Here is a 27150-nt window from a genome sequence, read left to right as displayed (position 1 = left end):
CAAAACCAGTTTGAATCTTACAGATATACTTCTGAAATATTTTTTCAGGTGAATTGCCATTATATCAATATAAAACATAATTGGGTGCAATGATTACACAGTATAGTATATTATTCCACTTTTGACTTAGAAGTAATGAAGCTCCTCTCAAAGAAGAGTTCATTGTAACTGTCATTCAAAGCGCAGGAAGTTTAGGGATGAATGATAAGACCCACAGGCCTACCGTGAGTAACTATTCTAAACTGCAGATTATAATTTACATGAATACTGAGGGTTTGGGTTTTTGTTTTTGTTTTGCTTAATATTTGAAATTGTATACATTTGCTTATATTATCTGGCTATAACCTGTACATGTTTTTTTTCCCCCCTCTGGGTTTCAAGCCTTCTCATTGGAAAAGGAAACCCTGACTTTCAGTGCCCCTAATTTTCCACCTCTGTATAGTTAAAGCTATAGATTTTGGCCATCTTTTTAAAAATAGACTATGACAGGACTATAAACACATTTTTTCTTCCTGATGAATTACTTGTCTTAAAAATAACCAATCCACCTCTCTTCCCCTCCCCCTTCCCAAAAAACCCTGAAAGGAAGTTCTATCCTTAAATTAGTCTTTTAGTTAGTAAGGGAATGCTTAATGTGCAATTTTTAGTCAGAATGCAAATTGTTTACATTTGAAAGGGAAAAGGTCAGTTGATTACTTATTTAACTTTTCCATAAAAATAGGTGAAGAAATATTGTTCACAATTCCCCTCTCTCCCCAGTGCACACAATAATTACTCAGTGGTTGCATTTTTGCCCTTTTTGTTTTTTCTCTTACTTGACAACAATGTAGAAGAAATGGAAAACTGCATGCCTTGAAGCCAGGCACCAGGGTTTCATTTCTGGCTCTGCTACTTTTTGGATAAGTCTGTTTAGATAAAACGAGCTCTGAGGCTTGGTCTCCTCATTGGTAAAACAGAATCAGTGATAACCACCTTGCAGAATTGTTAATAATTAAATACCTAGCACAGAGTTGGCACACAGTAGGAGCTCAAATAAACGTTAGCTGCCAGTGTTCTGATTATGGTGGTGGTTATTCTTTCTTCTTATTTACAGAAAATTACTTTTTTCTCTGGAGTATATTCTTTGTGGACATGTAAGGAGTCCTTACTATGTGCTAGTTACAGTTCTAAGAGTTTAACTTGAATTAGTTCAGATAACCTTCACACCCGATTTACAACTGAAGAAATTGAAGCACACAGAGATTAAGTAATTTTCCCGAAGTCACACAGCAATTAGGAGGCACAGGTGGAATTAAAATCCTGCCAGTTTGATATGAGAGTCTGCACTCTTCACCTCTCTGCTGCAGGTGGAAGGGAAGAGAATTTCTAGCTACTCTTACCTAGATTCTTAGCCTGGCTTTCTGGTAGAACTTTACCCCTAGGTGAAAGTCTTCTCTAGGAGTAGGTAGTCTGGTTAGTTGAATTGATTTTTCTTGTACTTTTGACTTAAGACCTATAATCTGTGAGAAGGCCTTTTATAGATGAGTGGTTTGGGATATTGGTAACATTTGGCTATATCTGCTGAACACTATGTATCATATGTGGAAAGTATGATTTTCTGGACTTAAACCAGCTCTTCTAAATTTCAGATGAAGTTAAACTGTTAATCATATGGTAAACACATGAGAACAACATACAGAGCTTTTAATGAAAATTATGGGTGATCATTACAGTGTTTGATTTTTTAAACATTGTCTTTTGTGAGCTAGATTCATCAAATCCTGAGATAACTAGAATTGAGTTAGGAAATTAATTCCTTTAAAAATATAAAGGTCTTTTTTTCTGGAGTTTAGACTGAATTTGACACTTAAGGGTGAGAGATTGAAACTTAAGGGTGAGATTCTATTCAGAATAATAGAAATAATGAATCTTAATTTCTTGCTTTTAAAAATGTTACCTGTTAAAATTATTTTTATTTTAAAATTATTAGAACTTAGTTAACTAGAAAATAATTTTCCATGTTTGTTGTTTTTTTGATGGAAATACTTATAAGAGGAATTTTATAACTTTATGAGCTTTTTTTTTTTTTTTTTAAAGCCGTAGTTCCATTTATTATCCAGCAAAGAGTAGGAGGACCAGAGGAGGGGCCCAGCCTCGACACCCTCCCATTATTGCCATGGATTGCTTCCCCAACCTCGAGGGCCTAGAGGCGCTTGGCCTAGGGGGCGGGTGGACCCAGCCCCGACCGCTGGGATGGAGCAGAGTCCAGATGGCCCTGGCCCTAGCACCGACTCATGAACCCCGACCCCAGGCCTGTCTGCCGAGGGCCAGCAGAGCCCCTCTTGGAGCCAGGCCGACCAGACTCTGGGCTGCTGGGTCCAGATCCAGACAGGCTGGACTCTGAGTTCTGGACCCCAGTCTGGCTGGACCCTGGGATCCCGATTCCAGGTTCCAAGTAGGGTGGACTTAAGTCCCAGACTCCGGGCTAGGCCTGGGGCCTTTAGGGCTGCAGCAGGTAGCTGCCTTCATGGCTGAACTTCTGGGGCGGGGGTGCCTTCTCGGGACAGGGGCCAGGGCTGGAGTTGGGACTGGATTTGGAGAGGGAGTCGATGTTGGCAGAGCAGGAGTGGCAGGCCCAGCAGAGAATGACCCAGAGCAGCAGCAGCAAGAAGCCTACGAGGCCATTGCAGATGATGGCAGTGAGGGCCCCCTGGGAGATGGCTGCCCCCATGACGGGCAGCACCCTCAGACAAGCACAGACTGAGAAGCGGCCTCGATGGCAAGGCCCATGCTGAGGCGGGACTCTGGTATAGCCGGCCTTCCAAGGAGGCTGTCCTGTCCACACACTCAGCGATTCCCGGGCAGTGAAGATGTTCACATGCAGTTCCGAGCCTGAGTTGAGCCCGGTGTGTGCCCGCGGGAGGGTCCCGGGCAGCGGGATGCTGGGCGCCGACTGCTGCTCGGGAGCCTGCGGGTGGGGGGCGGGGCAGTGGGAGGTGGGCAGGGGTGACGTCCCCTCCCCCAGCCCTCCCCGTCGTCAGCTGGCTGCTCCCTGGGGTGCAGCATTATTTTTTTATTACAGAGTTTTTCTGTATCCCTATTCTTCTATCACAATAGACTTTGTAAGTTCAGTGGTCATACACTTGAGTATATGATACTTGGCTACATCCAAAGTATTTGATTTTTTTTTTCCCAGATAAACTGATATTTTAAATGTAATTCTTAAATTTCTTGAGTGGAAAAAAATTGCAAACATGCTAGATTTAAGTATTAAACAATGTATATTGATAACCAGATTTTCTTTTACTTTGGAAAGATGAGTAAGTAGGTGCTTTTTACTGTTTAGATTATAGTAATAATAGTATTTCTCACTTTGGTAATCTTTGATGCAGTTATTAGCTTTCTATTAAAAGAGACAGCATTTCTTTATCTCCCTCCCCCTCTTTCCTCCCTTCTTCCTTTCTCCTTCCCCCCCTTTTTGCTAGAATTATAAATAATCAGGGTATATTCTGTATTTTATACATTTTACATACTTAACCAATATTGAATTTCCTTGAAAATTTGATAATCTCCAGATAGTTTTCACATTTGAGTCCTGAAGATTGTATTGCCTAATCTTATTTAATGACCACTCTAGTTTGTTCCTTTTAAATAAGTCTTAAATAGTATGTACTACATTTGAGTGCTGAATCATTGTAGTTGTCATATGTTTTTGCTCTTGGGAAGATACCCACTGGCTTTGTAGTAGAAACAAAGACAACCCATCTGTTATTTCTTCCACGTCAGTTTTCTATTCACCCCCTCGTCCCCTATAAAATAATTCTTTGCTGGCTAGATATCCTTTTTCTCTTCCTTAAGTTGATAGAAATTTAAACCTTTGAGCTGTACTCAGAAAATCAGAACACCTTGCCTGGTGCCCTCTTGTGGCCTGGGAAAAGGGGTTGGGAGTGTTGTAGCTCTCCTAAATAGGCTTGTGAAAAGGGCAGGTCTGTGTAGCCCACTCCAGCTTTCCTCTAGGACAGCCTTTGGGACTACAGAATTGAGTCCATCCTCCGTAGTAGGAGAGCAAGTGTTAAGATTTATTCTGGGCACAGAGAGCTGACAGAGAAATGGTCACAGTACATTTTAAGTACAAGAAAGGGGAGGGTACTTATCGGACTTTGCAGAAATGGAATTGCTTATTACTGCGTGGCCTAGCAGGAACTCATACTATCAGTTCTCTGCGAGGTATCACTCATTAGCCTCTGTGGTGTTGGAAATGGGTAGCTGCAACCCTTTTTCTTAAAATATATTGATATTGCCCCATGTACTGGAAATTTAAACCAGTTAAAATAGTTTCTATTTGCATATACATAGACATTATTGATCACATATTCTTTTATTTCAAATAAGATACAAAATGGAGTTAAAGAATTCACTTACATAATTTTGTTATTAGTTTTTATGGATAAGACTGTTTTTTAACTTGGTCCCCCCAATTTTCTAATATCTTGCTTTCCAACAGGAAGTCATTAGTAGAGTGAACAGCCCTTTTAGGCTTGCAGAAGTGACTTAAGCTGTGTTTTTTCCTCCCTCTCTTCAACAAAACTGATTCAAGCTTCAGGGGAGAACACTGGATTTAATACTGTATGATAAAACCCCCAATAATCCTGATTGTTTTGCTGCCTTTAACTTTTAGGAGAATGGAAAAAGGTCATACAGAGAAGTTACGTCAGGTTTAATTATAAAGTAATTTCCAGGTTGTGGCCTGTAGTTTGTATACTTCTAGGTTAATCTCCAATACTTTGTACAGCATTATACAGTGGTCAGTGATGATCAGAGTGACCCTTAGGTACTTCCCTGTTCTTCAAAGGATTAAAACATATGTCAGTATACTATATCTCTTAGATACTGTATCTCTTATGTATACTATATCTCTTAGAAAGGTATACTAATTTTAAAAATAGCTCTCAGTAAAAAAAGTTGAAATCAAAGTGGTTTCCTTTCAGTTAAACAGTATATTAAAATAAGACAGGTCTCTTCCTTGGCATTTGATTTCACTGTGGGTTTGTTGCAATTGAATAACTTCTTGAGGAGATACTTTTCAAGAGGGAAGACTCCTAGACATTTGAGAGATGTGTCCCATAATAAGATATGAGTTATCGGGAAGTGGTAGAGTTATTTGTGAAATCCAGAAGTGGTAGAGTTATTTGTGAAATAATGGGAGGTTAGTGAATTTATAGTTTCTCAATTTTAATGGAGAACAGAGATTGAGATTTTAATCTGTAATCCTAAGCAATAACATATTTGCAGAGAGAGAAGAGTATGGCTGACAGATTAGACTCCAGGGTATAAAAGATAGGGTTGGTTTTCATATTTGATTTTGCATAGTCTTATTTTTACTCTGTGGTAGGTAGAAATATTTATATCTTTGGTAGCCTTTTTCCTGAAAACCTAAAAAGGTTTATAAATATGTACAGCAAGCAGTGTGATTTATGGAAAGATTACTAAGACCCAGATTCATGAGAGCTTTCTGTTCTTGTCCCATTTCTACTAATAATAACCTGGGTGATTTTTTTAACAAATTCCTTAACCTTTGGGGTCTGTTCTCTCATCTGTACAATCAGGTGGTTGAGGTTTGTGATCTGTCAGTTTGGGCCAGATCAAAAATGCTGGGGTTTTCAGATGTGTTGCTTAAACCACAGAACACTGTATCTATTAATGTGTGCCCTTCTCACATGCTTTTTTCCCCTTCATTTGCAATAATAGCTCAGGAAGAACCCAAGTATTTTGCTGAGAGATGGTATTAGGACTTGTGAGAGGGAAGAGTAATACTGGGGAGGCTGAAGTTGCACAGGAGACCAGCTTGGGTGAGAGGAGAAAAAGAACATGGCCCTTGATACTGGGAGAGAGTGGAGGGCCTAATTGCCTTGCTTCATTTTGCTTAGGGCTTAGGTCAGATGAGAAATGAATATGTGTCGACACAAGGCCAGTGAGAGAAGGTTATTACAGTAGGGAGGCTGGTTAGAGAGAACATCTGCTAGGTTCAGGCTAAGGGAAAGAGGTGATTCTTTCAGGGTAAAAAAGAGAGAATTCTGTTAAAAATTACCTTGGTTGGAAGGATGCGGGGTGCTTGTTCATATTTCACTGCTTCTGATTTGACTGAAAATATGAGGAAATTCTATGGATAATTATCTTGGCTCCTGGACATGCGAGGAGAAATGCAGAGTTCTCACATTCTATTGCTTTCTCACATTGGTAAAAATAGCAAGAAAACAAGGGGGTAGGGTGGGGGTGAGGTTGGGGAGAATTGCACCCCATATTCTTTATAATGGGTTTTAGGACTGCAACAAATACCTGTTAATCTCATTGTTCCTCAGGGTCACTTGACTGTTCTGACTGGCTAAATAATGTCACCATTAGTGACATTAGTGGTGGTCTTCCTCACCGCTCCTTAAGCATCCCTTAGAGCTTTGTTGCTTGGTTAAGGTTTTGAGAGTAGCTCTCCTTCCCTTCGAGAGCCTTTGTACATGCTCACGGGACCCAATTTTAGGAGAAACGCAGGGTAGGTGAACTTCTCTTGCCTCTGTCCTAGTTTCTTTCCCAAAATGATACCAATTTTATGTTTTAGATTTTTTAAAAATTTGTCTTTCTGATTAATAGATTGAAAATAAGTCTTGAGCTAAACGTTTTAATATTTTATGAGGAGAAAGTACTGCTAATAGTGATTTAGTCAGCAATATAGAAATACTTAGTCTTTTGTGACGTTACACAGAGTTTCAGTTTATTTTCTGGTTTCAATAGAACAAGTTGAAATCATCGCAGAAGGATAAAGTTCGTCAGTTTATGATCTTCACACAATCTAGTGAAAAAACAGCAGTAAGTTGTCTGTCTCAAAATGACTGGAAGTTAGATGTTGCAACAGACAATTTTTTCCAAAATCCTGAACTTTATATACGAGAGAGTGTAAAAGGATCATTGGACAGGAAGAAGTTAGAACAACTATACAATAGATACAAAGGTGAGTGTTTGCTTGTGACTTTAAATATTTTGAACGAGGTTTTGCAAATTTACATGCTTCTTGTGAGAAATCAAATGATACAGAGACCATTAATTGGGTGGATACAGAGCTCTTTAGATCTTAGAATTACTTTAAGAAATCTGAAAAATTATTTTCCTCTTTTCACTAAAATTTCTTCTTAATGTCTTTATTTCCTCCCCCTTTATCCGCCCCCCCCTCCCTCCCCCCCACCCCGCTTTCCTCCTTTGTGATCCAATTTGAGAATGGGGGCTAGGGGACAAGGTTTTTTCCTTCCTTTTCTTATAAAACTCAGCTGCCTAATAATTTTAATAACCTTTAAATAATTATAAAGTAATATACACTTAAAAAGTTAATACAGAATAGATTGAATAAAGAAAAAGTTAATAGTTTCTCCATCTTTTGCTTATTTATTCTCCTGAGGGAACCAATATTTAATAGCCTGGTGTCCAACTTTCTGTGTCTTTTATGTTTATGCAGAAATATATATGCGGAGTTATTTCAAAATTTTTCCAAATGTGGGATTATATTTTATGCATAGCTCATGCCCCAAAAATCAAAGGATGTGCAAATTTTTTATTCCTAGAGATGTTAGCAAATCACATTTGACAACAGTGTATGAGTGCCTCTTTCTTCTTGTATTTGTATTTAAATGTCTGCTGTCTGAAAAGTAAATATTGATAGTTGGAGGTTTTCTTCTTTAATTTGAACAACAGGTGTTTGTATTGTGATTAAAATTGAATTGCAGAGTTTATGTTTTTTTTGATATTCTTTAAGAAGTGATTTCTGTAGTGAAATGAACTTTAAGAAAAAAAGAATTTCTGTGTATAATACTGTTTAGAATGCCTCTGTAAAATGTGGCTATGTTCAGTAAAAATCCTTCATCCCTATATAGGAATGTCTGATTTTTTGAATGTGTGTTAAGTATGGAACTTTTTTCATATGAATAAATGAGACTTAAAAATCAGGTGTCTATCTGGATATATATCTTGCTGTTAATTGTAAGAATGCTGTTTCAGGGGCAAAGTGGCTTTAAATATTACAGGGGGAAAATATCTCAGAGCAATATTGCTTCATACTTTTGGTCTATTGTGATCATTTAAAAAAATGGAATATAAAGCAATACCTTTCTCAGTTTCAGGAGTAGCACAGTAAAGTATGGCACTGATTTCATGTTGCATTGTTGTTTTTGAAGATCCTCAAGATGAAAATAAAATTGGAATAGATGGTATACAGCAGTTCTGTGATGATCTGGCACTGGATCCAGCCAGCATTAGTGTGTTGATCATCGCGTGGAAGTTCAGAGCAGCAACGCAGTGCGAGTTCTCCAAACAGGAGTTCATGGACGGCATGACAGAATTAGGGTGAGTGTATAATTACCGTAGGAAATTAGGTACATTACTGTGAGAATTACTGTGGAACTGACATTCGTGCCCCCAAACATTGCTATAAATAGAAATGGGCTAATATGCTAGTTCCTTCCCATGTCAAGTTATTTGTGTAGTTAGTACAACCTACTCTATTTGCATTATGCTTTTATCATTTGTTTCTAAGGGAGATTGACTAATGTTAAAATTACTGTGCTTTAATATTTTACATGGGTAAGTGAAGTGAGCAAGTTTTAAGTTATTTCCTAATGTGAAGCTGTGAACTCTGAATTTATAAACAAACTCCTAGAATTTAAAATCTTGGAAGTTACTAATCACTTTGTGTTCTGCATAGACCTGGACAACTGATTAGCTAAATGTCTTGGTATAAATAGATTGAAAAGTCACAGGTAGCGGTTTTACCTGTGGCCTTTAGTTGTCTGTATTTGATGAAGCTCCAAAAGTATTCAATTTGTGGATCGGTAACAGGCTGCCCTTTCTGTTTTTAGTGGGTGCTTTTGAATGATAGCTAAACACTTTTTGAACGTTTATTTTCTTTCAGGAACTATGCTAAATAAGTACTTCACCTACCACTTCAGAACAACTTTGTGAGAGAAGTGGTGTTTATATCCGCATTATAGAGATGAGGAAATGGAGGTACAGAGAAACTAGAGAGGTAGTATTAAAGCCAGGATTTGGGCTCAGGCATTCTGATTCTTGGGCCTGAGGGACATTGTAATCAGTCAGGGTCCAGGCAAGACACACAAACCATACCAGTAATTTGAGCAGGGTAAATTTAAAAAATTGTTTTATTGTGTAAATGGGGTAAAAGAAAACTCTAAGCATAACGAAGGTGGCAGTTGCAAGAAGCTGCCATCACTCCTGGAACAGAGGGAAGGAAACAAGGAAGGAGCCTAGACACTTAAGAGGATCCCCGCAAGGCTGAGATTCCGACCCCAGAAAACAGTGCGTAGCTGCTGTAGGAGCACGCTGCTTGCCTTGCCTGCTTCTCTGGTGGAGAAGAAGCTCGCTAGGGGCCACTTGCTGCAGAGTCATGCAAGTTGCCTCCATTGGTGAACACTGCAGGGACCTCCCAACACGCTGAAACCCTTGCTCTGTGCAGAAAACAGACTGGGATAAGAAAAGTTCCTTCGTCCTCTTCCAGCCTTTCATCGCCCTCTCTTGGTAGAACCTAATAGTGAGCCAGCTGGCAAGAAAAATGAAGTTTCACAATTTATAGTCCACTGCAGATAGTCACAAAGTAGGGCAAAGAAGGGTGAGTTTAAAGCCGAGAGACAATAAATTAATAACTGGCCTAGCCACTATGTTCTACAGCCAAAGCCAGCCTTATCCTGAACTTGCTGAAATGTTCTATGCTAGGACAGGTTTCATTAGAACTCTCTCTTTTTTTTTTTTTTTTTCCATTTAAAAGTGAGTTCATGTAAAATGTAATGAACTTCCAAATCAAAATTTTAATTTACAAACTAATAATCTGGGAGGTGTTATAAAGAGCATGGAAGGAGCATAAAAGCAAAAATGATTTGAAGGAAAAAAAGTGGAATGCTTGGTTTGTGGAATCTATAACAGATCGAAGATTTCTACCTTATGGCTGTTATGTGGAAAGTAGGACTTGGTACTTGGACCCTTTCAGCTCCTTGGAAATTGAATGCTTTGCACATATAGAGAAAGTTTAATATTGATTTGAGGTAACTTCAGTTGGAGATGGTTGGAGATGATGTTTATTATGATACTTTGTATATATCAAGAAGTTTTCAAGAGGAATGCTTGTTTCCTCACCTAGTCAAGACACTATGCTTTCAATTTGTTTGGAAGCTAGACATGTGATTTGTTACCATGTAAGGAATATCTACTACAGTTTGAATTGATGATTGTAAAGCTGATTACTATACATTCTCTGTTCGCTACAGCTGACTTCTACAGTTTGGGTGTGTTGACAGTCCAGTGAATTACATAATTAAAAGTAATAGCCCATTTCTTTTAAAAATAGTAGTTATTTCTAACATTTAATCACCCCAGATCTTTTCTTCCTCCATCTAACCCCATACTTGTTTATGTAATGTAAAAAGATGAAAATTTAATGGAGTTTTTAAGAAGAAGTTCTATGAAATATAAACTGTTGTAGGAATAAATGTTCTTAATATATAGTGAAAAAGTTTATCTTTTATAAACTTAATTTTACAATATAGATGTGACAGCATAGAAAAACTAAAGGCCCAGATACCCAAGATGGAACAAGAATTGAAAGAACCAGGACGATTTAAGGATTTTTACCAGTTTACTTTTAATTTTGCAAAGAATCCAGGACAAAAAGGATTAGGTAAGAATTTTTAAAAATTATATTTGGTGTTTCAAATATATTCAAATACATTGACAGCATCACGTTTGTAATAGAAAGTTCTATGTTTTGAGCATAAAGTCATTATCAGTTACTGAAAAATACTGAGAAACAGTGAACTTCTAGTTAATCAGAAAATACCCTGCCTATTCAATAACAGAGTTACCCTGGATACTATATGTGAACCACTGATTTTTTTATTTTTTTTTAAGAACTACAATACAGAAAATAGTTGTTAAAATTCCACTGACATAGGTATGTATGTTTGATCGTTTATTTTTCAGAAGATATTATAGGATCTTAGGATCATAAGTTTTTCACTATGTATCTGTTGAAATAGCATTGTAAGATTTCTGAGTCACAGAATGCCAGATAAATGTATTCTTTTTTGGTGTGAATTATTTGGAAACTATAAGAAAGAATAAAAAAATGATTGTCATTCATAATCTTATCCAGAAATAGCCACTGTTAACAGTTTAGATCAGTCAGTTTATACTGTAGAAACAACCACACATTTGCTTTGGGGATGGCTAAGGGAAGTGAAGGTAAAAGCTACAGTGTAATTTGCAGATTATTCAGAAAAAGTAGACAGTAGCACATAATGCAAAATAATAAATATGAGTGTGAGCGTTTTAGATAAAAGGAGAAATGAGTAAAAGCAGGAATGGTTGGGAAATGCTTCCTGGGCAAGAAGTGATGAGAACTAAAGGATTTGATATTTGGGCAAGGGATGATGAAAAATGTTCCAGGGAGAGGATAGTTATGAATGAAGGTCTAAGACTTCAGAAATAAGCTTGGCTTCTTTGTGGAAGAGAGAAAATGATTTGATTTTAGTGGGAATGTTTGTTTGGAGCTTAAATTGGTGAGATAAGGCTTCTTTTAAAAACAGGACAGAGAGGCTTAAATTGGAATTTACGGGCAGTGGGGATGCGCTGAAGATGATGGTGGCAGTAGCAGCCATTTAGCGTGAGCTTTTGGTGTGCCTGGCAGCGTGCTAAGTACCGTGCATACACCGCCTCGCTTAGTGTTTAACAGCTTTATGAGTTACTCGTTCTTTCATTCAGTAAGTCACCAGCTGCCGTGTGCCGGTCATAGAGTGCTAGACATTTTTTATCCTTATTTGGCAGATGAGGAAACTGAGGCACGGCAAGTTAAATAACTTACCCAATGATGGAAGTGAGTTTTTGATTTTGAAGATACAGTAGTCGGAGAGGCTAATAGGGGCCTCTTGTACGAATCATTCTTTATATTTTAGATTAGAGAGAAAAAAAGCTTTGAGAAAAGGATTATGTGGATAGGAATTAGACTGAGGAAGTGACTGAAAGCTAGTAGAAGGGATGAATATACAACATTTGTATTTGAGAATTGGCCTAAAGAGTGACTAAATGTGACTGAATTAAGATTTACAAAATACCTATTAAGCAAAATTCGAAATAATGAAGTCTCCTTTCCAATTAATTTAGGTTGCATCTTATTCTGTTTGTTTTTGCAGGCAAAATAAGCTGGGATACCTAGTGTTAGTTCCTCTATCTTGTATCTGTGGCCACAAGTTAACTGGGCTATTTTTTCTAGTCTCCTCTTGTATTCCCACAAATAAAAACCAGTTAACGCCTTCGAACTTACATGTATATACTAAAAGAATTATTTCTTTGTGTTTAGAAATGTAGCACAATGTTTTGATACCATTAGAGAAAATGTTTTGAATCTCAAGTGTTGATTTAAAGGGGCTGAACCTATTCCTTAGTTATAACCCTACCCCTTACTAGAGCACAAAATAAATGATGTTTTTGGGTGACTATGTAGTCTTGATATTGAATCTTAGTTTTTATTATATTTGGTGAAGATAAAGTAAAATTAACATTTTTATAGCTGTTCGATATATCAATATGATGATAAATTGGAATTTTAGATTACAGGAAAATTTGAGAAAAATATTGTGCTGAAGAATTCGATTTTAAAATTATGTTTTATTCTTTTATGTAGTAAGTATTGAGCTTAAGAAAAATGTAACATTGTTTAATGGGTATAGAGTTTCTGTTTTGTAAGATGAAGAGTTCTGGAGATTCATCGTACAACACCGTGAATGTAACTAACACTACTGAACTGTACACTGAAAAATGGTTAAGATGATAAATTTTATGTGTATTTAACCACAATTTAGAAGTTGTTTTAAAAAAAGCCCCGAACCATAGAATATACAGCACAGAGTGAGCCCTGATGTAAAATACTGGACTTTAGTTAATAATATTGGCTCATCAGTTATAAGAAATATACCACACTAAAACAGTATCTTAAAAATAGTGGAAATGGGGGGAATGTGGGGTAAAGGTATATGGGAACTCTGTACTTTCTGCTCAGTTTTTCCATAAACCTAAAACTAAAAAAGTCTTAATTTAGAAAAAAAGAAAAAATGTAATAAAAGACAAATCATAATTTCTCTTTTTGTTTTGCATTGGTATTGGGTGTCAGGAAATGTAATGACTTGCTTAGTTGAAGAACTTAATTAAAAAGAAAACAGTTTTCTTGACAGCCTTTCTAAGGGTTCACAGGGCTCTTAAATTATAATATTTAGCAGAAAGGAATTATGAGATCGTAGGAGAGGAGGTGAGGCCCAAACAAATTGGCAAAGAGTGACAGTGACAGCACTGCAGTTTATTTATAAATAGCTGTGCTAATTCTAATGAGAGCTGGTGTTTTCCATATTTTCTCATTTTCTATAACCTTATTTCTTGTGACACCAGGATAGGGTACTTCCTCTGTCACCATCTGCTTCAGTCACCTGCCATTTCTGATGGTCTTCTGAATCTTAAATTTGAAAGGGATTTCATAAGTCCTGTGTTAAATCTAACCTGTGCAAAGTAGCACCTGTACCTGATGCTCGTTTAGCTTTTATGTTTGAATATACAGGGCGGGGATTGAACACACATTGTTTTAGAAAGTGGTCCATTCTTATCACAGAATACTCTTCCTTGCTATCACAAAGTTTTTCCTTATTAAGCTAACATCTTTGTCTTTATAACTTTTACCTTTGTTCTTATATGACCTTTGCTGCAGCACAAAGGAAGTCTAACCATTTTTTTTTCTCATTTATCCCTTCTCCTTTTTTTCAGGTCAGCATTCCAAATTTTAACTGTTCTTCATTTGAAAAGACCTTTGTTATTCCGCTGCTGTCACCCCTAGATAACGTTTCCAGTTTCTCAGTTTCTCTCAAAATAGAGTTCTTAAAGCTGAACATAATACTCCAGAAGGAGGCTGTTTAATGTAGAATACTATGGGTCTGTTATTTTTTGCGAGACTGTTCATTCTATTAATTTGTTCAAAAATTACATTTGTTTTTTACAGCCATGGTATTTTTAGGACCATCCTGAACTTTCTTAAAGTCTGTAGGTTATTTTCTTATAAAGTGTCGTGGTTCAGCTAGAATGTTATACCTGTGCAGTTGATTTAAACATTTTTAACATTACTTGTTAAACATTTATTTAATATTCAGAAATAATTTTATAGAGTGTTTTTAATGTGTATTTTCATTTACGTAATCCCATTTGCTTCTCATAACAACCGTTGGAGCTAAGTAAAAAACCTCTTTGTCATAAAGATGAGGAAACTCATGGTCAGAGAGGCTGACTTATTAAGGTCACGTAACTTTAGAGTTGGTAGAATTGGGACTCAACCTCAGATCTTCTGATTCCACATTTTATATTCTTTTTATTATATTATGTTGTGCTAACTATAGATATCTCTAGGTAAATTAAGACTTTGTGAATAGGATTTTAAATCCCCATTCATCCTCCCTAGTGAGTTGGCAACGTTTTGTTCCCCTTAGGGATGGTGTTTGGATCCAGTCTCAATTCATTTCCATATTCATCTGTCATTCAATTGATCATCTTTTATGAAACAGCACATTGCCCTTGTTGATTCAGTTTGAAAGAATGACACTGGGATTACCTCTGTTTGCATTTTTAATTTTATTATAAGGGCTTAAGGATTCATTCTTCAAGTATCTCAATTTTAGGTAATACTATTTTTTTTTTTTAATTTTATGTATTTATTTATTTATTCATTTATTTATGGCTGTGTTGGGTCTTCGTTTTCTGTGCGAGGGCTTTCTCTAGTTGCGGCAAGTGGGGGCCACTCTTCATCACGGTGCGCGGGCCTCTCACTATCGCGGCCTCTCTTGTTGCGGAGCACAGGCTCCAGATGCGCAGGCTCAGTAATTGTGGCTCCCGGGCCTAGCTGCTCGGCGGCATGTGGGATCTTCCCAGATCAGGGCTCGAACCCGTGTCCCCTGCATTGGCAGCCAGATTCTCAACCACTGCGCCACCAGGGAAGCCCCAGGTAATACTATTATTAGGACTTGCTTGTGTCTTTTTCTCTGTGTTATCCTTCTGTTTATTCTAACTGCTGTTGTTGGTTCTTGTTACATTATTATTGACTTAGTTCTCTTTCCAATACTGCTTCAGAATCTATAATAGTAATTTTTAAAATTATTAAAAATAAACAATAGTAATAGTAAGGACACGTTATTTACCAGGCACTGTTCCAATGTTTTAGGTGTATTCACTCGTTTAATTATTACAACAACCCTGTGAGGGTAGGTACTGTTATCTTTTTTTAAATTGAATTACCGAGAGGTGAACTTAGTTGCCCGAGGCTACTTAATTAGTGGTGGAGTTGAGATTTAAGAGGCTAAACGACTATATTAAACCACTTCTCTCTAGCTGGGCTATTCCTTTGTCACTCAGACATTTCTAACTAAAGGGCAGCCTTCCTTCCTTCCTTCCTTCCTTCCTTCCTTCCTTCCTTCCCTTCTTCCTCCCTCCCTCCCTCCCTCTCTCCCTTCCTCCCTTCCTTTCCGTTTTTTTGTTGTGTGTGTGTGGCCGTACCATGCGGCTTACAGGATTTTAGTTCCCTGACCAGGGATTGAACCTGGGGCCCTGGCAGTGAGAGTGCTGAATCCTAACCACTGGACCACCAGGGAATTCCCTAAAGGGCAGTTTTTCATATGCTTGTGGCAATTGACATTTTATCCCTGTACAACTTAATCTTGTGTGTTTCAGCTCCTAATAATAACTTATTAATCTTTTTGAATATTCCTGTTTCATCCAAAAACATTTATTGGCTGGTTACTCTGAGAGCATGGAGTTAGGAACATCTTAAGTCTGTCTGGGTGAGTTTGCAAAGTCTTCACAAAGATTGTAATTTTTGAGCCTTGAAGAATGAATATATGTTTTCAAAGCCAAAAGAAAAAGAAGCCATCTCTAATGTGGAGAGATTAGCAAGTTCAGTTGCTTAGAGGTGAGAGACATAGCACCTTTGAGAAACTGCAAGTAAGTTCATTTGACTAGAAATGTAGATTTTTATCTGAAGGCAGTAGGAAATATTGCAGATTTTAAAAAGTTAATAGACTTTATTTTTTGAACTGCTTTAGATTTACAGCAAAATTGAACAGAAGGTACAGAGATTTCCCAACTACTCCCTTCCCCCACACATGCATAGCTTCTCCCATTATCAAATCCCCACCAGAATGGTACATTTGTTACAGTTGTACCTACATTGACACATTATTATCATCCAAAGTTCAACTTCACAGTAGGGTTCACTCTTTTTTTCTTTTTTTAATTTTATTGAAATATAGTTGATGTACAATGTTGTGTTAGTTTCTGGTGTATAGCAAAGTAATTCAGTTACATATATATGGGATACATATAAGATTCTTTTCCATTATAGGTTATTACAAGATATTGAGTATAGTTCCCTGTGCTATACAGTAGGTCCTTGTTGGTTCTCTACTCCATATATAGTAGTGTGTATATCTTAATCCCATACTCCTAATTTATCCCTCCCCTAGGGTTCACTGTTAATGTTGTACATTCTATGAGTTTGGACAAATGTATAATGACATGTATCCACCATAATAGCTTCATACAGAGAAGTTTCACTCTCCCTAATAAACCTCTGCTCTGCCTGTTCATCCTTTCCTCCCTCCTTACCCCTGGCAACCACTGATCTTTTTACTCTCTCCATAGCTTTGCCTTTTCCAGAATGTCATATAGTTGGAATCATGCAGTATGTAGCCTTTGCAGATTGACTTCTTTCACTTAATAATATTATGCATTTGTTTTCCTCCGTATCTTTTCATGGCTTGATAGCTCATTTCATTTTGGCACTGAATAATTTTCCTTCATCTGGATGTACCACAGTTTATATATCTGTCTACCTACTAAAGGACATCTTGGTTGCTTCCAAGTTTTGGCAGTTATGACTTCTGTAAACATCCATGAGCAGGTTTTTGTGTGGATATAAGTTTTCAGTTCATTTGGGAAAATACCCAGGAGTGTGATTGCTGGATTGTATGGTAAGCGTATGTTTAGTTTTGTAAGAAACTGCCAAACTGTTCCAAAGTGGCTGTACTATTTTGCATTCCCACCAGCAGTGAATGAGAGCTCCTGTTGCTCCACATCCTCGCCAGCATTTGGTGTTGTCAGTGTTTTGGATTTTGGCCATTCCAAAAGGAGTGTAGTGGTATCTCGTTGTTTTAATCATTGAAGAATTTTAACATGGAAGTGAAACCAAATTTATATGCCTGAAAGGTCCATCTGAAAGCAGTGTGGTCCTTTAAAAGGTGTGGAGGCAGAACTAGAGGAAGAGAAATTGGTTATGAAGCTGTTGCAGTGATTTAGCTAGACATGAAGAGGACCCTAGCATAGGCCCTAGCAAGGGATGGAGAAGAGAGAGAGATTTAAAAGGTACTTAGAAGCCAAAATGAGAAAGCTTTGATTGAAAGTGTGATGAGGAAGTTAGTCTTAACCCCCATTTGGGGATATTTGGAAATGGGGGGGGGGGTGTATTTTTGGTATTGTTATAACGACTGAGGGTTTCTACTGGGATTAGGGGTCTGCTAAATGACCTGCAGTGCATAGGACTTCATTTCCTTACAATGAAAAATTGTGTTTCATTGAGAAACACTGTAGGGTGATGACATTCATTGAGAGAAAAGAAAATGGTAGGTCTATAGAGGTAAGATGAGTTCAATTTGAGCCCTGTTGAATTTGAGTTGTTTGTGGATATCCAGTTGAAGATGTCCTTAGGCAATTAGATGTAAGAATCTAGAATATAGAGAGAGCAGTTTCAGATTTAGGACTTGGTAGAGATGGTTTGAGCGTATAGCTTGAAAAAAGGTAAAGGTTTGAAAAATCTACTGAGAGAAGTAGAGGTGATTATTGCTGACGTACAGTGTTATAGAGCATCAACATTTAATGGACGAATGGAGGAAGAGGAGCAGTAAAAGAAAATAAGGCCAGAGAGGACAGAGGAAAATCAATAGAGTGATACCATTAAGGCTGAAAGAAGCGACAGTTCCATCCAGGATGTGTACTCAATTTTGTCAAATATGGCAGAGAGCCAAGTAAACTAAGGACTTACAGGTTTATTTGGCAACCAGAAGGGCTTGGTGACCCTTCAGAGATTACTTTCAGTGGGGTGAGTGACGGAGGTGGACACTAGTTTATAGAATTAAAATGTGTGGTAGGTGAGGAAATTGGACAATGAATGTAGATTACAAAGCGTTCTTTTAACTACCTGAACTTTCAAACATCATATATGTACACTCCTATTCTTTTAAGATTCTTAGGTCAGTATATCAGCTGAGAAATGGGCATTTATAGGTGTCTCATGGTTTACAGTTATTTGAATATTTCATTGTTTCTCATCCTTATTTTCTAAAAATTAATTGAAAAGGGAAAAAAATGCTAACACTAGTAATAAGCTTAGTTCTCATAAATTTAATGCATTTGAAGTGAAGAAGGATATCATTAAGCATGCTAATAACAGCAAATCCTACTATACATGCTAATAACAGCGATCTTACTGCACTTAAGATAGACAATTATATGTTTGGTTGGTAAAGAAAACAATAAAATTAAAGAACCTGGAAGGAATATTTGGTATAGAGCTTTAAAGACTGCAAAGATTAAAAAGGAATTGTGATTAGGGATTGTTGTCATATTTCTAGTTCTCTTAAAACATGGGGATCTGAACTTGACTTTCAAACATGTTTTCATGAGCACATTAAAAATAAAAGTAGAAGACTCCATGTACTCTCTCAAGATGATCTGTGAAGGGAAGGAGAAAGAGGGTAGCTTGTAAGGGAATGGAGAGATACAAGAAAGATTTATTAAAGATAGGTGATAACTTGAGCATGTTCCTTTGTGGAGGGGAAAGCTGGAAGACAGGGCAAAGTTGAAGATACAGGGAGAGAAGAAAACTAATCAGTAGACCAGATTCCTTGAAAAGGCAGGAGGGCATATTGGATCCATAATAATGGTGTTAAGGGCTTAACCTTGGATGGGAGAAGAGGCACCTTTTCCATTGAGTTTGAAGGAAGACATAATGATGCATTTGATAGTAAGTACATTGCACATGGAACCACAGGAAACTTGTTTATTCAGCAGTTTCTGAATGCCTACTGTGTGTTTCAGTCTGCTAGTTAGCGGATATGTAGTCCCTATCCTTGAAGAGGTTAGGGTCTAGTGAAGATGGGGGATTTTTTGCCTTATGTCCTATATGTTTTTTTTCAGGCAGGATGTGAGCCTTTTTGGAGTCTTTCCTAGTCTTCCATGATTCCTCAGATTATCCAGAGTAGTTTGGAGATAATATCTAAAAGGACTTTTAAGTTACTTGGGGTGTAATTTTTCCTGACCTGGAAATGTAAATTTACTCGTAAAAGCTTGACCTAACTACTTTAGTTCTTTCAAAGAGATCATAGTTCTTTCTCTCTGTTGTTATGACAGATACAGTTTTTTGTCATGTGGTAATATTGCTTCTTTATCCTTATCGGCTCCAAAACCAGTTAAATAGTCATTTATATCCTCTTCATCAAACTTTTAAAAGGACAAATCTTAAGTTTATTTTTAATTTTTAATATTCTTAATGGTCTCCTTGAGGATCAGTCAGCCAACAGCTTGGAGTGTAAGATTGGTTAGGATTGTGGGTAGTAATTCTTTGCGTTACAGCTTATAGGTGTACCTCAGTGATTTACAGCTGGGGGCAGTTTTGCCTCCCAGGGGACCTTCGTCACTATGTGGAGATACTTTTGGTTGTCACCACTGGGGATGGGGCAGAACTGCTTCTGGCATCTAGTGGATAGAGGCCAGGGATGCTGCTAATGCTGTAATGCATAGGACAGCTTCCCACAACAAAAAATTATCTGCCCCAAAATGTCAAAAGTGCTGAGGTCAAGAAACACTGGTGTACATTAATATTTGAATACTTATGAGCTAGTCAAACATGCTTACCTACATTATCTCATTTAAACTTCAGAAACCCCTTATGAGGTAAGTGATACCCTTCTTGCCCTGAAGGCACCATTCATTTGTGATGGAAGCAGGATACAAAGCTTGGACTTAACTCTATAGGAAATTTTTATTATGTAAGTATTCAGGACACAAGCCTTTTTTTTTTTTTTTTTTTTTTAAAGGCTATCTTTTGTCTTACCTGGTGTTTTTTTTTCAGGGACAAATATTCCTGACATTTGAAGTATATAATTTATTTTTAATATTACAGATCTAGAAATGGCCATTGCCTACTGGAATTTAGTGCTTAATGGAAGATTTAAATTCTTAGACTTATGGAATAAATTTTTGTTGGTAAGTTCATATTTTCTGCAGTTTGGTGTTTTCTCTAAACTTTTGCTTTGTTTGAAGATAAATTAACATTTTAAAGCATAACTAACTCATTTCAGAGCATGTAATGGACATAGAATGAAAAATTTGATTTCCAGAATTTTATTACATAGGTTGTTTTGCATTCTTGTATTTGGCATCATCTGGACTGTTTTTTTGAAACTCTTTTTAGTGATTTGGATGCTTTTTTTTTTTTTTTTTTTAATAGGAACATCATAAACGATCAATACCAAAAGATACTTGGAATCTTCTTTTAGACTTCAGTACAATGATTGCAGATGACATGTCTAATTATGATGAAGAAGGTAATGAACATTTTGCTCTACCAGTTTTTTGAAAAATTTGTCTTTTTTTATCACACACTCTTGAACTTCTTGTCTACTTCTGTTTTTCTTAGAGTTAGATTTCCCTCTTCTGAGCTTTTATTTGTGCTCTTCTGAATGTATGAAATACCTTCATCCTCTTTACCAATCTGCATTATTTCCTTAAATACCAACTCTGTGTATTCATGTCTTCCAGAAAGGCATGAGTACTTTTCATCCATGTTTTAGATTTTCAGTTTACTTTAGGAGCCTGTTCTTTTCTTAATGTACTTTTATAGTACTTGTATATGTATTTTTTGTTGTTGTCTGTTTGTTTTGTCTGTGAACTTGATTGTAAACTCCTTAAGTTTAGTGACCTTGTCCAAATGGAAACGGACTTTAGTTTCCTACTGTAGTACTCTTGGCATTCAGTAAATATTCACTGATTGAATGCTTTTTTGCTGTTTCTTCATGTATGTATAAGGATGATTCTACCATCCACTATCAGGACGTGTGCTTTTGTTTTTCTGGAACTGGCAGTGATATACATTCATTTCTTCTCGCATACTTACCTAGTTCCCCTTGAGAATTAGCAGAATTTTTTTTTTTTTGATATTGTTGAATAGACAGAGGTATTCTTTGAAAAATCTCTAGTAACCTTGGTGTCCTTAAAAGTGTCCTGGAACTACTTAATGTAACCAAAGATAATGTTATTTCCTTATCTTTGTTTCCATTGTCATGTATTGTCTTCTTTAAGAAGTGAGAAATGACTGATAATTGATAATTGTGCTTTCTATTAGACCTTACACAAAAGTGAAGAACTTCCTGATTTGGAGGTTGGCATAGAGGCATGTATAGAGGCATGCATATATGTAATTTAAAATCCTTTAGTAATTTATTACCATGAAATAGGTTAGAGTTTGATCCTTGCTGTTAATTTCATTTGTAAGATTGCCACAAAGTGCAAAAAAAGATTAACTCCAACCTACTGTGCTTTCAGCAGCACTGGCAGCATGTCATCATATCAAGGTCAGATTTGACCAAATTACTTCCGTGGCCTGACTTCAGTGGCCTTCAGAAAGCCATAATATTATTAATTACCAGAAGGGTTATTTATCATTCAAGGAATTATCAAGTGTTGGAATAATAGAGAAGAAAGAAAGGAATACTCTAGGTAGAAACACTAAAGAGCTAGAAATTTGGAAGTCCTATCAGTGGGAATACGTATAATGACATACTTTAACAATTATGGGGAAGATATTTTTAAAAAATAAAGGATTCTATTAAAATGTTAGCCTTATTTCTGCTTTTCTTTCTTTCCTTTCTCCCATCCCCCCCCCCCCCCCCACAGGAGCATGGCCCGTTCTTATTGATGACTTTGTGGAATTTGCACGCCCTCAAATTGCTGGGACAAAAAGTACAACAGTGTAGCACTAAAGGAACCTTCTAGAATGTACATAGTCTGTACAATAAATACAATGGAAAATTGCACAGTCAATTTCTGCTGGCTGGACTGAACTGAAGATCAATCCTCACAATTCAGACTGAGGGTTGAGACAAAACTTTAAGGATACATCTTGGACCATATCGTATTTCATTCTTCTAATGGTGGTTTGGGCTTGTCTTCTAGTCTGGGCCGCTCTAAACATTTATTATTCCAACATTGTGGATTTCATCTTATATCTGTGGACCATCCTAGTTTATTCTCCCATAAGTCTTAGAAGCTTTATGGTGATTTTTTTGAAGTTTCCATTCTTGCATAAAGCACAATGCTGTCTTCATCAGAAAACAGTTTGGCATAAGAATTAAACATGTGAACATCACAATTTATAAAAACTTCTTAAATATATGCTTTGGGCTAGTTGCAAAGACTATGCTGATAGCACTTCCAGTGAGAGTGATATATTTAAGTGTACCAGATCTGGAATGGTGTTTTGGTATGGGGGGATTTTTTTTTTTTCCTGGCAAATCACATGTATTGTTAACGTGAGTAGAGTATCTGTTGAAAAAAAAGTCAAAATAACCAACGTGAAAAATTTTTAGTATAACTTGGTGTGCCTACCCAAAATTTTACTGTGTTTTAGACCCTCGATTTCAGAAGGTTCCACAGAACTAGTCTGCACTTATCTTACCCATGTTTATATATAGTTGTCTTACAGGGGGTTTTATTTAGAAAAACATCTGCATAATGTTAGATTCTACTCCTGTCTACATTATGCACTCCATAATTGGATTTCATTATGATTTTGAAACGCTTATATGCCTGTCGAGTAAGTTAAACTATTTAATTTGTTTTGAATGTTTTAGATTGCTACATAATACAATATTCTAAATTTAGGCATGAGGGTTTATTTTTGTTTTTTGGGTTTTTTTTGGTCAGCGCACTATGGAACACAAATGAAATTCTCTTAATTTATAAGAAGATAGTAGGAATTAAATTTTGAAAATGGTTGTAATGAGCCATAAAGTTCAATTCTTATAGGTACTGCTCTTTCAGACAAATAGTCCATTTTTGATGACTTCTTATTTTGTTGAAATTGCTTTAACTGCTAATCACTGTGGTTGCCAAATATTTCAGGAGCAAAGATTTTCAAGCAGGCATGCACTTGATGCAAAGTACCAGTCTGGCTTCTATTTTCATAAATTATTTAATTTCTACTGTTCTTTGTTTCACTCAGATTAGCTCAGTTTTCACATCAAAGCAGAACTCTGTCTTGTATGTTTTTTTTTTTCTTCATTACGAGACCCATGAACTGCTTTCATGCTGAAAATGCTCATTTCTTTGTTCACTTCTTGACCTGTGAAGAAGGGTTTATTGCTTTCTTAAACATTTCTATAAGGCAGGTTAAAAAATGTAAAATTTCAGATATTGGATGACTGGTTTTTAGCAGGAGTAGATTTTGCTTGGTGTATCCAGGCACTCTAAGTTCTAATGTTGAAATTATCAAAGGTATGTACTTCAGAATAGCAGTACATTATAAGGTATATGGGGAAATGATTTTAAGAAACAATGATATATTAAAACTTTTTATTTACATGATTTTGAAATTGACTAGAAAGCTTTCCCCATAGATATTAATATTCTAATCATAACTTTAATTCAAGAATATGATTCTATCAAAAGAAAATTTTGAAAATTTCTATTCAGGTTACTGGAATTGGTTATTAAAAAAAGAAAAGAAAAAAGAAGAATCCTGCTGCTTTCAGTATTTCCTGATTTCATATTTGTAAATATTAAGAGGAACTTCAATTATGAAAAATTTTAAAAAGATATATATATATAAATGTACTATTTTGTTTCCTGTCTTGAAGATTTTGAGTTATGGTATTGTTTTTGAATTGATTAATTAATTCCGGTATGCTGTGTTTGGAAATGAGATCCGATTAGCTTTTTTTCCCCAATATAAATTGTTTTTCATAAAAGTCTGATATTGATTCGTGGCCTAGTGCCTTGGGTTTTACAGACTTTTCCTTTTAAATGCAAGACCTTTTCAACAAAATAGTGTTTGTCATCAGTTTGGTACTAAACATTTATAATTACTATGTAATTATAAACAAAAAAATACATAAAGCTTTGAATATAATCATGTAGCATAAAAGTTAAGGTTGTTAACTCTATGATGGCATCTTAGAATTAAACAATACTATTACTAGGGCTGAAAAGAGAAGACTGATTTAATGTGGTGTGGTTATTCTGAGGATACATGTCTGGTTACAGGGAATATTTTGTACTAAAAATGCTTACACATAATGGCCGTGTGTGTGTGAGTGTGTGTGAAAGAGAGAGATTGACAGATTGAAAGAGACACACATGCTCACACACACACACACACACACACAACTTGAATTGCTTTAATTCATTAGTGTTTCAGTCTTCATTCTGGTAAACTCCCCATGCTGATTCTTTGTTTTAAACTGAACCACAGGTACAGTTTCCTTTTTGCCAAATGTCAAAACAGGTACACATTTTACAATGTAATGCTTTTTAAATAGTAAAGTGTATAAAATTAGAAGTGCCCACATATAAAAATACTTGAGATCAAGATTATCTTTAGTGACTATCATCTGCATATCTCTGTAAGTTCAATTGTGTTTCTTACATCCCTGTCATATTATCAACAGAGGCAATAAAAGCTTCAGTGAAATTGCCATGACTAAATCTTTTCACATATTATTTCAGTGTAATACTTTTAAAGACTAAAATATATCGGAAAACTTTTCCAGAAAGGATAATTATTTATGGAAAGAGCATTATAATGGCAAGTTTTGGGGAGAAAAGACATGCCAAGTCTTGTTTACTACATTTAAAATGTTTACAACTATACTGGGCTGCTTTATTTAATTAACAGTACTGTAGTTGTGTAATACGGCTTTGTAAGTATGTGTTCTTCATTAGACTTTTAAAAAGTTTTAATGAGAGAAAGAAAACTTAATAAAATAACATGGGAAATCTTTTATATAATATGCTTACTGGGGAATTCTTATTTAAGCAAGGTATACTATTTTTTTTCCTCAGAAAGATTTAAGTGAATGAAGTGTTCATCTATTTTTTATTTGACGATAATCAAGAGGTTTGAGTAGTTGTAGCCAGTTTAATGTGCACTTTGCTTAGATTTTTTAAAACATGTTACGATGAAGACTACGTATTGTAAACCTTCTGTAACTTTTACGTGTGAATGACAGAAGAAAGTTAAACGTAATGAAAGAATTTTGGAATAAAAAAAGGAAAGTGGTGCTGGGGAAATTTATTATAGTTCACGAAGTATGCCTTTGTAAACCTGAATCAACTTTTAGCAAGAATTAATTTATGGAGTTCTAAATGTTAAATTGTGTATATTTAATAGACAATACTTACTTGACACCTCAGCAGTTTTCTTTAAATGTTACTTTATACTTTTAACAATATGATTTATATTGCATACATAGATGTTTTGATAAGATTTTATCAAATTTGATAATGTAATGATAAAATGTTTTTAAAATGTGAACTATTTAACATATAACTTAATATCTGAGGACGCAATACCTGAATTGTGATTTCTACATAATGTGATAATTAGGGTTCAAATTATGGCTCATCATTTAATTGATTATAAACGAGTATATTTCTGAACTCTTTACTTGCCTCCATTTTTACAATCATATAGCAATAATTTCTATTTTTATTTTATAGAAATGTGGTGAAGTTATATATCATGATACCTTTACCTTTGATTTCTGAAGGGGAAGGGGTTTATATTTTGTAGTTGATAAATTTGAAAATTCCTAATAGTACAAATCCCCTTTTCCAGGTTTACCCTTACTATTTGTCCCTATTTTGGTTGAATATTTGCTTGATTTGTACCTGATTCTGGAGGCAGATAGTCCTGTTTTTTTTTTTTTTTCTCAATTCATAATACAGTTACATAAATGGTTTTACCAGAGCATTCTTGCCATCTATTTTCTTTACTGCCTGTTGGGTAATTGGCATTTCTTGCTGACAAACTCATTTATTTGACACTTTTCCACTAGGCCCAGTGTTTTGTGTTAATGTGGCTTTTGACTTCTCTTTCATTGGTCTTTTTTTAATCTGTCATAATACGGAAATTATGATAAAATGTGCACAGCCTTTGTAGTAGATGGAATTCCTAAAAAGTAATGTCTTTATTTATGGAGTTTTAAAGACAAATTATTTGGGGAATCATTTTATAATTAATCCATTTTAAAAATTGAGTTCCTAAAAAGTATATTTTTAATCAAGTATATCCAAGTTTTTCTTACAAGTATTGCTTATGTATTTTCAGCTTGCCTTTTTTGTATTTGTGCTGTGCAGAAGTCAGTGTAGTTTGTAACTTAACGCATTTGTTTTCAAGCCATACCTTGAGGCTGCTATATTTATGAGGTTGGAAGCTTTCTATTTTATCTCTTGTAGGTTATTGGCGTTTCATATGAGATTTGGTTTGGGGAAAAAATGTTTGGTTAAAAACATGTTTGTTTTAATGACTGGCGTAAAGGGAACATTACCGCTTTGGCAGATTTTTCAGTGGAATGGGAAGAGATGGAGTCAGAATCCATCAAATAAGCTTAAAACAAACAATAATTTTTAACCAAAATAGTGAAAACAAAGCTTGATTTGAAACTTCATTGTTTCAAAGTTTGGAAGCTTACCAGACGGCAGCATGTGAGTGGCTTAATGAACAAAGCAAAAAAAAAAAAGGATAATGTTCATTTTATATTTAGAATGTATATGTATTTAGGTAGATGTTTAATATAACTACTTAAAATTTTATTTCAGGTTATGAAATATTTTAAGAAAATATTGGATCTAACGGAAAACTTGGGCGGTGCCAAATGAGATTTTTACGGAAAGGAACACTGTAGGGCATAAGTTTAGGGGAAAACAAAATGGCTAAGGGGAAATGCTAAGGAAAGCTCCAGACAGTGATTTTTGTCACATAGTTACATGACA

General features: G+C 35.8%; 2 protein-coding genes across 3 annotated transcripts in view; one reads left to right on the top strand and one right to left on the bottom strand.

Annotated features, from left to right (window-relative positions):
- The window catches only part of DCUN1D1 (defective in cullin neddylation 1 domain containing 1), a 31725-nt gene extending 5608 nt beyond the window's left edge, over positions 1-26117 (top strand). For both annotated transcript variants that reach the window (XM_036850374.1, XM_036850373.1), the window contains exons 2-7: positions 6763-6979; positions 8193-8361; positions 10572-10702; positions 20282-20364; positions 20609-20705; positions 22054-26117. In XM_036850374.1, the coding sequence (XP_036706269.1) occupies positions 6763-6979; positions 8193-8361; positions 10572-10702; positions 20282-20364; positions 20609-20705; positions 22054-22133 (777 nt within the window). In that variant the 3' untranslated portion in view covers positions 22134-26117. The remainder of the gene's footprint in view (positions 1-6762; positions 6980-8192; positions 8362-10571; positions 10703-20281; positions 20365-20608; positions 20706-22053) is intronic.
- On the bottom strand, positions 2480-2953 carry LOC118894288 (adropin-like). The gene has a single exon (XM_036850375.1). It carries the CDS (start codon positions 2708-2710, stop codon positions 2480-2482), a length of 231 nt encoding a protein of 76 aa, XP_036706270.1. The 5' UTR covers positions 2711-2953.
- Positions 26118-27150: the final 1033 nt, after the last annotated feature.

The sequence above is a fragment of the Balaenoptera musculus genome, chromosome 4 (genome assembly GCF_009873245.2).
Source record: "Balaenoptera musculus isolate JJ_BM4_2016_0621 chromosome 4, mBalMus1.pri.v3, whole genome shotgun sequence".
NCBI lineage: Eukaryota > Metazoa > Chordata > Mammalia > Artiodactyla > Balaenopteridae > Balaenoptera > Balaenoptera musculus.
The sequence above is the reverse complement of the archived record's forward strand: the minus strand, read 5'-3'. Positions and strand labels throughout refer to the sequence as shown.